The following is a 14,918-nucleotide window of genomic DNA, read 5'->3' as shown; positions in this document are numbered from 1 at the left end:
CTAATCGATCAAAGTTTAATTGTACAATCTATATAAATTTGTATTCGGTCAAAGTCAATTTTAGACTAAAAAGTAAATCAAAAGGAGGAGACAGCAGAATAAGGAAAAAGGTTCTGTTTAGTAGTATTATGATTATCTAACCACTCTAATATTAAAGTACTAATCACCCATACAACAGTCTTTTTCACTTTTATCTGGACGCAAACAAACAATTAACAACCATATAATGTACGTTAGATCATAGTATATTTTAATAAAAAGTATATAAAATCTGTGAGACTTTTTTGCGTCATACCTTTTTGTAGTTGTAACAGTTAAGCTCTAAGGATAAAGTATTAATTTAATACTACTAGCGAGTATTAATTTATTAGAATTAACAAAAAAGAAAACAAAGTTTTTGAGGAAAAGGTCAATAATGCAACAATAATAATTGAAGATATATATAGTATATAATTAAATGACGACACACATGCAATGTTCATCATCCAGTGAACCAAAACTTTGTTTTTAATTTAATATATAGTTTGGTATCTTTTTCAACTTTTCAAGTGTGTTATCTTTCTGTTTTTGGAAACTTTTTGATTGCCTTTTTCTTTCCATTTTTGTCTTTTTTCTCTTACATTTTTCCGTTTTGTATAGGAAAGATGCAAGAATAAACTAAGCAATTACAGATTTTTTACACACTTCTTAAATCGAGAAATCAAATGGTCCCATTGACATAAACGACGACTAACGAAAATGCAAATGTTTCACGCATCTATCTTTTACTACTTCTTTAGATTAATTTTGTAACTGAGAAAGAAAATAATAAATACTTTTAAACTTTATTAATCTTTCATTATTTATCTATCAAATAAATATATCTATAATTGCTACATAAATCACCCCTCCCGTTTTACCCGTACATAAACATAAGATAAAACAAAACTAAGACTGTGGAGTAAAAAAAAAACAAAAAGAACTATAAACACCTTTCTTTCTTTCCTTTTTTACTGTTTTTACCCCTAACTGTTTTCCCTTTTTCCCACCCGCCAAAACCAGTTGAGACATATTTACATCCCTGCCCTTCCACAGTCTAATGCAACAGCAAAAACTCCATCTCTGTTCTCAAACTCATTCATACTGCCAATGTAATACTTGTCGGCAGTAAATCACCGGCGTTACGTTCACTGGAATCTTCATCTAGCTCCAGTCGAGCTACTGTACGGTCACCGTAAGTACCAGAAGACGACACTCGAGCCTTGAGCTGGCTCAACACCGGAACAATCGCCTTTTCTATCCATTCCTCTAGCTCTGTCTGGCCTAACCACACTCCGCTCAAGATTCTCTGAAGCGCCTCGTCCTCCACCTCTATCGATAACGATTCGCCCACGGTTGTAGCGAATCTCTCGGATAATGTTTCTGTGATTCTCCGTCTCACAGCTCCGAAATCAACCGCTCGGAATGCTACCGCATCGTCTACACGGCTGACCAAATCATGGAACGCAAAAGGAACGCACTGCAGCGACAGCTTTCCACTAAAGCCTTGCTCTTCTTGGTCATTATCTGTTGTTAGATCGCTTGTGTTATGAGAACCATCATCCGTATCAGCGGCTTGGTTCAAATCGAAAGATAAACCCGAACCATGTTCTTTCTTCGGTTTCGTCACCCTCTCCTCGTCGTTACACAGCCAACTCGCTCGTCGTTTCCCAAACTTCTCCCGCATGCACAACCTCAAACGCCAGCTTTCACTCGCCAAATCCCTTAGTTTTGCTTCATTGTTGATATGTCTATATTTTGTCTCTCCTTAGCCTATTTTTATCATGCATTTAGCTAGGATAACTCATTGGTTTGCATCGTTTTCTAGTTTTTTCTATACACTTTGCACGTCTAGGTAGCTCTTGCATCATCCTTGCATACATTGTGCATTTTGGAGTATTTCAGGTATTTAGGAAACGTTGGAAGCTATTCTCGTCCGAGCCATGGTCACCATCTTCATTCTCGTCCGAGCCATGGTCACCATCTTCATTCTCGTCCGAGCCATGGTCACCATCTTCATTCTCGTCCGAGCCATGGTCACCATCTTCGTTCTCGTCCGAGCCATGGTCACCATCTTCGTTCCGTCCGAGCCATGGTCACCATCTTCATTCTCGTCCGAGCCATGGTCACCATCTTCATTCTCGTCCGAGCCATGGTCACCATCTTCATTCTCGTCCGAGCCATGGTCACCATCTTCGTTCTCGTCCGAGCCATGGTCACCATCTTCGTTTCGTCCGAGCCATGGTCACCATCTTCATTCTCGTCCGAGCCATGGTCACCATCTTCATTCTCGTCCGAGCCATGGTCACCATCTTCATTCTCGTCCGAGCCATGGTCACCATCTTCGTTCTCGTCCGAGCCATGGTCACCATCTTCGTTTCGTCCGAGCCATGGTCACCATCTTCATTCTCGTCCGAGCCATGGTCACCATCTTCGTTTCGTCCGAGCCATGGTCACCATCTTCATTCTCGTCCGAGCCATGGTCACCATCTTCGTTTCGTCCGAGCCATGGTCACCATCTTCATTCTCGTCCGAGCCATGGTCACCATCTTCGTTTCGTCCGAGCCATGGTCACCATCTTCATTCTCGTCCGAGCCATGGTCACCATCTTCGTTTCGTCCGAGCCATGGTCACCATCTTCATTCTCGTCCGAGCCATGGTCACCATCTTCGTTTCGTCCGAGCCATGGTCACCATCTTCATTCTCGTCCGAGCCATGGTCACCATCTTCGTTTCGTCCGAGCCATGGTCACCATCTTCATTCTCGTCCGAGCCATGGTCACCATCTCCGTCTCGTCCGAGCCATTGTCACCATCTCCGTTCCGTCCGAGCTATCCGTCCAAGCCATGCTCCTCAGCCTTCCATCCGAGCTATGATGACATTGGATTCCATTCGACGCACATGGACTTGATCGCACATGTCGGGAAGAAAGACGTTTGGTTTCACATGCTTCAGGAGATTACCGAACCGACGCTTTACCTTGTCGTTTTAAGTTTTAGGGCTTTCCATGTTGGACTACTATATATACATTTTGTTAAGTCTTTGCGGAGACATCTTATCTTTTAATCTCGTTTTCGTTCCCAGAAGGTTTTTAACCTAGCATCCAAAACACGTTCTCAGACTTGTATTCCGATATCGTTGAGATTTATTGAGATTTTGCATTTGATTCCTTCTACAAAGTTGTTAATCTTATTTTTATCTATCTTATTATGCTTGATTCAATGATTTCGGTGTTTGCATCCTTGACTATGATTTTCGGATCTGAGTAGTGTGGTAGTTCCTGAGGATGGGATAGATTAGGTGGAGGATCTTAGGATGTAGAGTGTTTAAGCTTTGATTGTAAAATTCCCTTCTGGACTAGAGTTAGAATTACTTGTTTCTCTCTGATCAATTGGAACTAGGTTCGAGACATTTCCGCACCCAAAAGGTGTTTGATGAAATGTCTGACCAACTAGTGCCAGAGACTTACGTTCCTAGCCTAAGAGATTAGTTGTCTAGGATGTTTGTTGACACGAATGAACTTGTCTGTCATGCCTGCTCGACCACGTTTCTCTAGCGAGAGCTAGGTATGGAAGTGGTTGCGTCTGAGTAGCTTTTGCCAAGAGATTGGATTAGCTAAGTTGTGATGTTCATTGTTTAGGGATACTTTGCTTATGGTATGTTAAACACTCCTTAGACTAGAATACTCCACCGACATCAATTACCCCATCCTTAGGACTTCTTTCTTTCTGATTTTTATTACATTCCTGGAACTGTTTCGTTTGTTCATGCTTAGAATCGTTTGCGTTTTTATTCACTTTCGCTTCTTGTCATGCATTCTTGTTTCTTGTTCTGTGACTCATTTCCATTTCGCATTTTGATCATTCTAGGACTCTTAGATAAAAACACTCTTTGAATTGGCTTAACTTGTGATTCCTTGATTGCATCTTGATTGCTAGCAACATCCCATTTGGATTGACACCTTAAATACTACAACACTTAAGGTTAATTGAACCTGCTAGGAGACACAAAAATCTTAGTATCAATTGTCTAGGAACGACGTTTTCGTCTCTGATGCGAAACGCCAGCTCGCTGTCATAACAAAGATCACGTTACCTAAACTGATCTCACGGCCGTGCGAGTCACGAATCCTGCCTCTGTCCATCGCCTGTTTTATGCTTCCACGCACCAACATATCCGCTTCGTCAATATCTTCAAGCAAGATAACAGAAAACGGACTCCTCTTTACAGTTTCCGCAATCTTATCCAACGCGGTTTTACCACGGAAACTAGGGTTCCCATCTCCAGCATCCTGCCTCGAGCCGAGCTGAATCATGGTTGGATTCGTCCCGTACACAAGGGAAGACAGAGACGACACCATTTTTCTCTTCCCAACTCTATCCGGTCCTGAAAACAGTAACCAGACATCTCCCTTTGATAAAACACCACGTCGTTTCCCGTTCCCTAGCTTGCATTGACTAACTGTTGCAGCCACCGCAGCTGCTGCATCGTTCTGCCACCAAACTTTCTCGGTCATTCCTTTCAAGAGCTTCTTGAATAAATCAATGTCTAACGAATTCCCAAGATTCTCCTTAGGCAAAACACTGATCTTATTGTTGTTCTGCACTGATTCAGAAGATATGCAGCCGAGAAAATCTCTCACTTGCACATCCCCAGCTTTCTCTGAATCCTGAAAATACGCAAACGCAAGCATTCAACGTCCNACAAAGATCACGTTACCTAAACTGATCTCACGGCCGTGCGAGTCACGAATCCTGCCTCTGTCCATCGCCTGTTTTATGCTTCCACGCACCAACATATCCGCTTCGTCAATATCTTCAAGCAAGATAACAGAAAACGGACTCCTCTTTACAGTTTCCGCAATCTTATCCAACGCGGTTTTACCACGGAAACTAGGGTTCCCATCTCCAGCATCCTGCCTCGAGCCGAGCTGAATCATGGTTGGATTCGTCCCGTACACAAGGGAAGACAGAGACGACACCATTTTTCTCTTCCCAACTCTATCCGGTCCTGAAAACAGTAACCAGACATCTCCCTTTGATAAAACACCACGTCGTTTCCCGTTCCCTAGCTTGCATTGACTAACTGTTGCAGCCACCGCAGCTGCTGCATCGTTCTGCCACCAAACTTTCTCGGTCATTCCTTTCAAGAGCTTCTTGAATAAATCAATGTCTAACGAATTCCCAAGATTCTCCTTAGGCAAAACACTGATCTTATTGTTGTTCTGCACTGATTCAGAAGATATGCAGCCGAGAAAATCTCTCACTTGCACATCCCCAGCTTTCTCTGAATCCTGAAAATACGCAAACGCAAGCATTCAACGTCCGGTTTTGTAATTTCGATCCACAAACACTTCCATCATAGTATAAGGAATATTCAAATCGACATACCTCTGCTCGTCCAAGAACAAGATCTGTCTGAACCGGGCTCCCGGGAGGGCTCTTCTTCTTGGCCTGCTCAGCNTTACAGTTTCCGCAATCTTATCCAACGCGGTTTTACCACGGAAACTAGGGTTCCCATCTCCAGCATCCTGCCTCGAGCCGAGCTGAATCATGGTTGGATTCGTCCCGTACACAAGGGAAGACAGAGACGACACCATTTTTCTCTTCCCAACTCTATCCGGTCCTGAAAACAGTAACCAGACATCTCCCTTTGATAAAACACCACGTCGTTTCCCGTTCCCTAGCTTGCATTGACTAACTGTTGCAGCCACCGCAGCTGCTGCATCGTTCTGCCACCAAACTTTCTCGGTCATTCCTTTCAAGAGCTTCTTGAATAAATCAATGTCTAACGAATTCCCAAGATTCTCCTTAGGCAAAACACTGATCTTATTGTTGTTCTGCACTGATTCAGAAGATATGCAGCCGAGAAAATCTCTCACTTGCACATCCCCAGCTTTCTCTGAATCCTGAAAATACGCAAACGCAAGCATTCAACGTCCGGTTTTGTAATTTCGATCCACAAACACTTCCATCATAGTATAAGGAATATTCAAATCGACATACCTCTGCTCGTCCAAGAACAAGATCTGTCTGAACCGGGCTCCCGGGAGGGCTCTTCTTCTTGGCCTGCTCAGCCACCAAAGAGCTCATAGGTTTCAACTGCACCCTCTCACGCAACTCTCTATTGGGATGTAACTTAGGCTGTAACGGCTGACGAAGAAGCATATTAGGACCATAAGAGCTTGTCGACAACGTTATAGGAACCGGAATCGGAACAATCCTCTCGTTCTTGTTATGAAAGCTAGGATGAAGACGCACACACGCATCATTCCATTTCTTCTGCACTTCTTCAATCTTTGCCTGCTGTAACAAAACCAAAACACAAACCACAAACGTTAGGAAACTGATCAAACTATATGATCTGTAATCATATCATATTATCAAAGAGAAGATTCAAAAACAAGAACTCACCGGTAAACGATCAACAGGTTTAGCTTTCAACAGCCACTGTGGCAACTGTTTCTGCTGAGCTACTTCTGATTTAACAACCTCTGGAGAAGACACTGAATCAATCTCAGCGAGTTCTCGCTCGTAACTCTGCAAACACTGTGGACAACACTTCAGTGTCCTATTCGCAGGCACAAAGCTCTTCAATGGCGTGAATGATTCCAAATTGTTCGCAAGCCTGAGTAAAAAAAAACATCAATCATACTGAGACAAGTTCATAAAAAAAAAAAAGCTGAGATTTTTCTTAACCAAAATCAAAACTTTAACACAACCCACCTCGGGAAAACGCCGGAGGCCGGAGCTTTACCTGCTGCAGACACAGCTTGAAGATCCCAATCAGTCTCCATTGAAGGATGATAAACTTGACACCTTAGATAAGTCTCACACGTCGCTGTTCCAATAAACCAGAGTCTTCCTTCAAACTTCTCCAAAAGCCTCCGTAGCTCCGCCACCGCAGTCCTCCCAACCTCCACCGCAAGCGTAGCCGGCGGTTGCGTTGCGCTCGGTTGCTCCACAAGCCATTTCAAATCCCCAAGATCGAGAATCACACCACCACCGCCAGGATCAGAGTTCTTTAAACGAGTCTCAAGCAACCCATCTAATTCCCTAATTCTCAAAGCCTTATCCGAATTGATCTCTTCTAAATGAATCACCTTTGAGCTCTTCACCGCTAAATTCCCAACTTCTCCGACCTCAATTTTCTTAAAGATCTCACGAATCACCCGACCCGGCTCCGAATCCCCAACCAAAACCGGGTTTTTCTTCTTTGCCCGACCCAATATATCCATAACCCGGTCCACGTCATCGTTCTTATTAACAACCCCTCCTGATTGCTGCGCCGACGTAGCGCTCTGCTGTAACCGTGGGTTAAGATAAGAATTACGGGTCATCGTCATCGGAGCTCCACCTCCTCCACCGGGTCTAAAATTCAACCCGACGGAAGAAACACTCGGAACGACCGGCGTCGAAGAATTGTTCAACGACTGTTCAATTGTAGCTTTAACCGCCGGACTCGAGAAGCTAGCTTCTCTCATAACCCGACTCACACTCGGATCATCCAAAATCGAGATGATGAGCTGTTCAAGCTCGACTTTAACGGCCAACAAAGGCTGCTGTTGCTGCTCAGGACACCCGCGGCGTTGGTGGGCTTGAGCTCGTTTAAGCGCCGCCATAAGCGCGTTTGAGATGGGTGGATCATTATTAGGAGGAGTGGCCGTAGCTGTAGGGAGACGCTCCAAGGCGACGCTGAAACAGAGCTCGAGGGCTCTGCACTGTAAAGGGTGGGAAGAATTGGGGTGAGATCGGATACAAGCTCGTCGGAGGAAGCCAGCAGGGGAAGCTAAAAGAGTGGCAGCAACGTGGAGAGGAGTGGTTTGGCCGTGGTTACGACGCGCCGCTTCGGAGATAGATTGGTTTAAAACGGTGGCAGCCTCCGGCGTCAGAGTCTGTTGAATCGTACTTAAACCAGCTCTCATATCTCTCGTTCTTCGTTCCTTCTTCCACTTTTGTGTGCTCTCTCTGTCTCTCTCTCTTTCTTCAATTATATGTGGGGATTAAAAAAAATTGTGTATAAAAATCGAATCTTTTATTAGAGTAATGAAAAAAAAATTGAATCTTTTGAGTTGTGTTCTCTCTCAATTATTCAGACAAGTTTATGAAACTGAAGTTGTTTTGCCGATCGGGGGGATTATAAAAATGGAATGAATAGAGAGATTTGCCTAGAACTCATTTAAAGAATATCCCACCGGCCAACAAAAAATGAAAAGGCTTTAGATTGGTTTTATAAAGACAATGAGGAAAAAAAAGTCTTTTTTTCTTTTTTCTTTCTGACTAAAAAATTATTATTGTTATTTGGGAGAAGTAGACAAATTGGGATATCAAATGGATCACAAAAAATGGCTTTTTAGAAAGATTAAATTTTAATATTAAAAAAAAAATTGAAGATTAAAAAAAAAGTAAATATAGAAAGGAGTTGTGGGGGAAAGAAAGTTGCACAGTGAAGAAAAATTCAAAGAGAAAAGGTGAGTAGTAGAAGAAGTGAATGATACTTCTCTCTCTCTCACTCACTCTCTTGCTTTTGCCCTTTTTAATTGTAAAAAGGGACTGTTACGCGTATCTCTCCATCTTGACATTTTTTTAGAGTTATAATAAATGTAAATAACAGTAGTAATAACTGTGGATGTGTGTTTTTTTGTTTTTTGGCTTAAACATCAATTTTTCATTGTTACAACCAAATCAAAAACACGTTACATTCACCTCTATATACTTGGACCAAAAGCAAATGTAATGGTTGATCAAATATAACCCTGGAACACTAGGCGGATCCAACGCTACCTAATCGAGAACCATTGCATTTTTAACCACAACAAGATAGATAACATACCACGACTCGGTGTGAAATCATCTCTTAAACCATCTAAATTGACCCTATGACACGAAAATAACTACTAACACAGAGAAGACCAAATCCTATACTGAAAAACAAAACAAATCAAAACTATTAGAACCTCCTGATCGGCGTGTAAAACTTGTCCCAATAGCATCAACACCCAGAGGCGCATCATCAAAAAAGCTTGGTTTTTCCGGCGTTCATTGTCCCGGTCCTAAGCCTAAAACGGACAATACATCCGACTGACCCAACCAATAAACGCGACCAGCATGAATAGAGGCTTTTCCGAACCAACCACACATTAACCAAAATGCTAATCGCCTAAAGATAAGAGAATAGAACACGGATTAGCATATCTTCACCTCATGGTGCATTGCCGGATTAGCCACATCACTTCTGCCTTATAGTCTTGCTTCTTAGCCGGAAGGGACCAGATCTGAACCCAAAACCACCGGAATCGAATCGCCGCGGCTTCCGAAACCCAAAAAGGAGGACCCTTCGACTCCCCTTCGGTCTCAACCAAGCCAAACCAACCGGTATCAAGACGTCGCATCAAGAGTAGTTGCCACTCCAACACCAACGAACACCTCCGACGAAGATTCCAGCGATGGAAAACAAAGTCAGAGCAACCCCACCACAAGTCGAGGCTGTCCTTGCCACTGCGCGATCTTGAACCTCCATCCAGCCACCAACCAGAGACCCAGAAGAAGAGCAGATCTCAGATCCGACCTTGACTCGATGAAAAGAAAGGAAAAACGAAAAGCAATAAAAGAGGGGACCCTCCCCGGCGGCCAAAGAGGCTCACCGGAGAGGCAAAACCAGATCAGCGGCGGCGGCGACTTTGGTTCTAGGGTTTTTCTTTCGGTATGTGGATCTGTGTTTATATTGAACTTTTTTTTTTTATTGATTTTGTTTCATTTATTAACGGTCAAGTTTTTAAGTTTGAGCCATCAGAAGAACTACTAGTACAGGTTTGGTCTGGAGTACAAGCTACATAGCTAAGCTAAACAAAGTATTATAGTACCATTAATTTTCGAACACTTTTAAGGGAGACTGATTTTTCTTTAATTGTGACAATTACATCTTTAAAGCCACCAAAATTATTAGTAGTTTTTTCGCTAAATTGTTGCTTATAAAATATACTGTATTAATTTTGTTTTTACATAATTTTTTAAGCAATATTATGGAAGATACCAAGAAAAAAGTTTTTTTTATTAGAGCTATCATAGTCATTGGATCGGTCTGTAAATTGTAATTGTGAGTCTAGCTAGGCATAGTTTTGCTTTTAAGAATTTAAAAAGGTTTAAGCATTAATTTCGTTTATATATTTTAAAAAGTAACTTTTTCCTTTTCATTAGATTAGTTTAGATTTTTTACTTAACTCTACAACCGTTGTTTATTCTAGATCCACAAGTATATCTACAACTATTACCTCTTGCCAGTTTATATATAAGAGATTCTAATTATAACATTTTATATCCACTTTTGTTGTTTGAAAAAAGTCATTAACAAATAAATTTGTGAGACGAAAAAAGATAAAGTTGTCTAATCAAACTGAATAAAAATGAAAGTCGTATCTCGAAGCATGGCTTTTAAGTCTTTAACTCACATTTCTTGTTAAATGTCAACTTTTTAGAATTCAACATTTTCTCCGTGATATGTACTACTACTATTAGAAACAAAATTCAAACGTAAATAAGAAGGAACCCTGTATTTTTTACATGAGTCTAAAGCAGGTACCTGTCTTCATGAGATGTCCATGGCAATTCAATTCACGTGATATATCACATATGGTTTACACACTTTAAAGAACACTTCGTATGTAAATAAATATAATATCAAGACGTACGTTTTAAATGGGAAAGGATATGGTTTTTAATAGGTTTAGGAAAAGTATGGGTACAAATGGATGACTTAAATTAATAGGTTGAATAGGTTGAATGATCATTCAGCTAAATTTTTACCATTTGAGATAAATAAGTTGGAAAACATATTCAACTCATTCAACCAAAAAAACTAGAGAAATGAACAAATTATAAAGGAAATTTGTTCAACTCTTTCATCTCCTATTTAGTGGATAAATGAGTTGAATACTATTCAACCAATTTTATTCAACTCATATTTTTTCAACTCATTCTTCCCTAGTGCAACCATTTCCACTCTATGTGTGGTCTTTGGTTTAGAATCCTTTCGATTAGAAGAAAACAACAAATATGGCATCATTCATAGGAGGACTATAAATTATAATCGTGGATACTTTGCATTGTACATAAAGTTTTGGATCTGCAGCAGGAATTAGTAATACTATTTTGGAAGGACATAAAACAAACATAAAGTGTCGTTATAAAAAAGATACAAAATTAAAGTCAATAACGCGTTTTAAAAGTAGACGTGATATTATATGCGTTTACTCGAGTCATATAAAAATTTAACTTGGTTTATATTGGCTATATATCTATCACACTTTTAAGTTTTAACTATGCGTTGACTACCTTTACTTTGTTCAAAAGTATGTAGAACGAAAAAAAACTGGTTTTGATAAGGTAAGTTAACAGAGTCAGCATATAACTTTTGATAGATAACACGTTTTGAAGGTTTTTATTCTCTTTTTTTTTTTCCTTTCACTTCTTGCAGCCTAGCCTTCGAACCAGCACTTGATGCCGTACGACGAAAAAAAGTCTAGAAAAAGTTTGACGATGATGTATGAACTGTCAAACGGTACAAAGTATGTGATCAAGATCTAAAATGGTAGTTAGGAATTAAGAATTTAGGATTAAGATTTATATTTTGTGATTAAATGTTTATGCAATTTGATGACATTAAAATGGATGGTTAGTTTATGATTTTCGCTATAAATGTTTTTTATTTTGTAATAAATTAGACATTATAGCAAAAGAAAGATATATGCTCAACTCAGTGCATTTGTATCTTTTAAAAAGGCTCCCTTAATTGGTTTCCTATGTATTTATATGATTATCTTGGTTAGGATGCGAAATAGTAAAGTAACTATAAAACTTGTAATAGATGTTTTCTCGTGTGCTCAATAAAAATAAAAAGCTGTCGTGACCCTCATTATTTTCTTTCGAGTAAAAGCTTAAAACTAGTATTACTTTCTTCTAATCGTCGAGAAGAAAAAAACAAGAAGACTATTTACTACTAAGTTCTAACTATGTTTTTATTATTACTAGCTTTTATTTCCACGCTTAAACCTCATTTCTTTGGTTTTCCACAAAATATATAGATTTGTTTTAATCGCTCTATATAATTCGAGTAAATCATGTAGAATTTCGTAATGTTGGCTTTTAGATGTGTGTGTTCAATAATAAATGTGTTTCTACCTTTTAGATGTGAGCTTCTCTGTTGTTACCCTAAAGTCGTATACGTGGTTGATATAAGTAAATTAAAATAGTCGTATACGTGCGTAATATGTGAGATTCACTCAAATCAAATGATCGTCTGCTAAGCTAAAAGTACACGTCGATATCAATATTATATTTACTTTCTGTATAACAATATTAATTTTATCATACTACACTTGATAGTTTTGATTTATACTGTGTATTACTTTTTGATGTCTTACGGAGTTATGGTATTAAGTTACTAATAATAAAAAAAATAATTACTTTTGGTGAGCGTTTGTTAAAAATAATAGAAAAATAAATCTACTTTTCGGTAAGCTAATAAATTAATCAAGAAACACTTTAATTAATTAATAAAATACCTTAAAGGCCACAAAAATTATGATGTCCCCTTTTGGTAACGCATGCTCTCTCTTCCCTTTCCCTTTACGCATTTTCTTCTCCTCGACATAACTATTTATTTATTTTTTGTTATCTCGAAAATTTTGCAATCTTTTTGAAAATCAAAATGTTAAAAAATTAGATTAAACTTATTGAAATTAACATATTTATTAGAATTTAACTGTTTAGTTCAGTCATACTTTTACATATACAAATATTGTAAAAAATAAACTTATATCGCAGCAGCTACACCAAGATGCAATGATTCTGGTGATTCTTATCTCGTAAACTAGTATGTTAAAAGTATTTTAATCGTTATGAAAAGAAGTGAAGATGAGATTGGTGGTGCGGGTGAAAAAGGCCAACGCGTGATATTGCTTCTTCGACAATCACCTTTTTTCCTAATTATTAGCATCAAATTATAAGTTTACTTTATCTCCCTCAGTTCATTACGATGTGAAAAAGGCTTTTTGTTTCCAATTTCATTTCTCTAAACAAGAAACAAAGTCAAACAAACCTTTTACGCACGCTACAATTTTGAAAAAAGGTTTCCTAATTTTATGGAATTTCCATACGTGTGCATATATTTTATCGCATGACAGCATGAGACATGTTAAGTGGCATTGATCATGTTTATAAATTACTCCATAATAACATAGGGCTTTTTGGTGTATCAGTGTATGTATCTTTTCGAATTAGAAAAGAAACATGTTGTTTAATGGTATATGCGTATATGATTCTTTCGGAAGCAATATCTGGATATTATGATTATATATCAGAAAGAAAGAAAGAATCTTGCGTTTCACAAACGAGTTCTACTTTTGTATTTGAAGTCAAAAACGTTGTCGGTGCGCATTGAGAAAGTAAAGATGATGGATTTGATCAAAAAGATGAAAGCTTTTACTTAGACTTTCTCGCTTTCTCACAAAGTCTGAATGATAGATGAATGGAAGAATGAAATGATGAGAAAGGAAAATAAAGTAAAGAAGAAAAATAAAGATTTAATCATTTTTTCTTGTTTTACACTGTACTAATTATTTTTAACTGCTTTACTTTACTTACACATGCACTTGTGAAATATGTTTACACATTTTGAGCACCATCGTGTCATCCTCTAGGTCAAGCTTTTACCCAACACAACCAATCACTCAAAACAAAAGTGTTCTTTTCACTTCTCATACTCTTTTTCTCTCTCTCTCTCTCTCTCTCTCTCTCTCTCTCTCTCTCTCTCTCTCTCTCTCTTATTATTTTAATTTATCAAGCAAGTCAATTATCCCGGACGTCGGAAACTCTAATTATATTGTTCATTATGGTTAACATGAATAAAATTATGAACTGGTACGACGTCGGATGTTGAAAATATTCCTGCAATACTCGAAAATTTATTGATATATAAATTACAGATGGTTATATGCAGGAAAACTGTGAAAGTATACATTTTAAATATATAAATGAAAAAATTATTGATAAATATAGTTAGCCTTGTTTGTGTAAATCTTTCTTAAATTTTTAAATTTAAATTATCACCAAAACATAGCCGATGGTCTATTTATTTCAGTGAACCTACAGGTCAAAACAAATATTAGAGGAAACATATTGTTATGCACTAAAATACAATTTGATAAGTTTTACAAAAAAAAAATTATAACACCGAAATTAACTCAAAGTCAAACACATAGGTTATATTTAATATTTAAATGTTAACCATCGATTCATTTGCCATTTGGCCTCGGTGTTAGATACTAACGCGCATTGTCCTTTGAAGATAAATAGTTGGAGCCTTGGAGGTAAACAAAATTAAAATTTGACTTCGCTCTAAAATGTTAATTTTTTTTCTTTTTCTGTTCATTACTTTTCTTGTGGCTTAGAAAATGGGGAAGGGATACTCCTTAGTCCTCATAATATGCCAAATTTTTAATAGAAATTAACAAAAAATCAAGCAAAAAAAGATGAATATTGGTTTCTTTCCTTTAAGTGAAATTAAGGCTTTCACATTATAATAACGTGTCTCCCATTGACCTTATCCCCTACTTCCATCACAATCAATTAGGCGGAGATTTAGATGTCCTCTGCAAATAAAAAAACATATTTTAAAACTAAAACACTTAGTTTGCTACTACGATTTCAGTCCTACCTCAATTGCTAAAGTCGCTAATGATTTTGTTACCACATTATTGTATATACTTGTCATAACTCATAATTTTCACAAACATTTTAGACTCTTAACTCTTTCAAGACAAAAATAAGGAGAGAATGTGATTCATCTTGAGTTCTTGTTTTTTTTTTTTTTTTTTTTTTTTTTTTTTTTTTTTTTTTTTTTTTT

The 14,918-nt window shown here is 38.2% G+C and overlaps 1 protein-coding gene across 2 annotated transcripts; it reads right to left on the bottom strand.

Moving 5' to 3' along the window:
- Nucleotides 4,021-8,244, bottom strand: LOC104726332 (protein SUPPRESSOR OF MAX2 1-like). 2 transcript variants are annotated; one of them, XM_010445174.2, is made up of 6 exons: nt 6,743-8,244; nt 6,431-6,644; nt 6,086-6,322; nt 5,408-5,470; nt 4,737-5,310; nt 4,021-4,112 (listed from the first exon to the last, which is right to left on the bottom strand). In XM_010445174.2, the coding sequence occupies exons 1-6, from the start codon at nt 7,939-7,941 to the stop codon at nt 4,039-4,041; spliced, it is 2,361 nt and encodes a 786-aa protein (XP_010443476.1). In that variant the 5' UTR covers nt 7,942-8,244; the 3' UTR covers nt 4,021-4,038. The 2 variants fall into 2 exon arrangements, with proteins under 2 accessions (XP_010443476.1, XP_010443475.1); XM_010445173.2 differs by lacking the exons at nt 4,737-5,310; nt 5,408-5,470 and adding an exon at nt 5,530-5,925 and having other exon boundaries at nt 4,021-4,290; nt 6,023-6,322; nt 6,743-8,243.

Source organism: Camelina sativa, chromosome 11 (assembly GCF_000633955.1).
Source record: "Camelina sativa cultivar DH55 chromosome 11, Cs, whole genome shotgun sequence".
Taxonomy (NCBI): Eukaryota; Viridiplantae; Streptophyta; class Magnoliopsida; order Brassicales; family Brassicaceae; genus Camelina; species Camelina sativa.
This window is presented reverse-complemented; position numbering and strand designations above follow the sequence as displayed.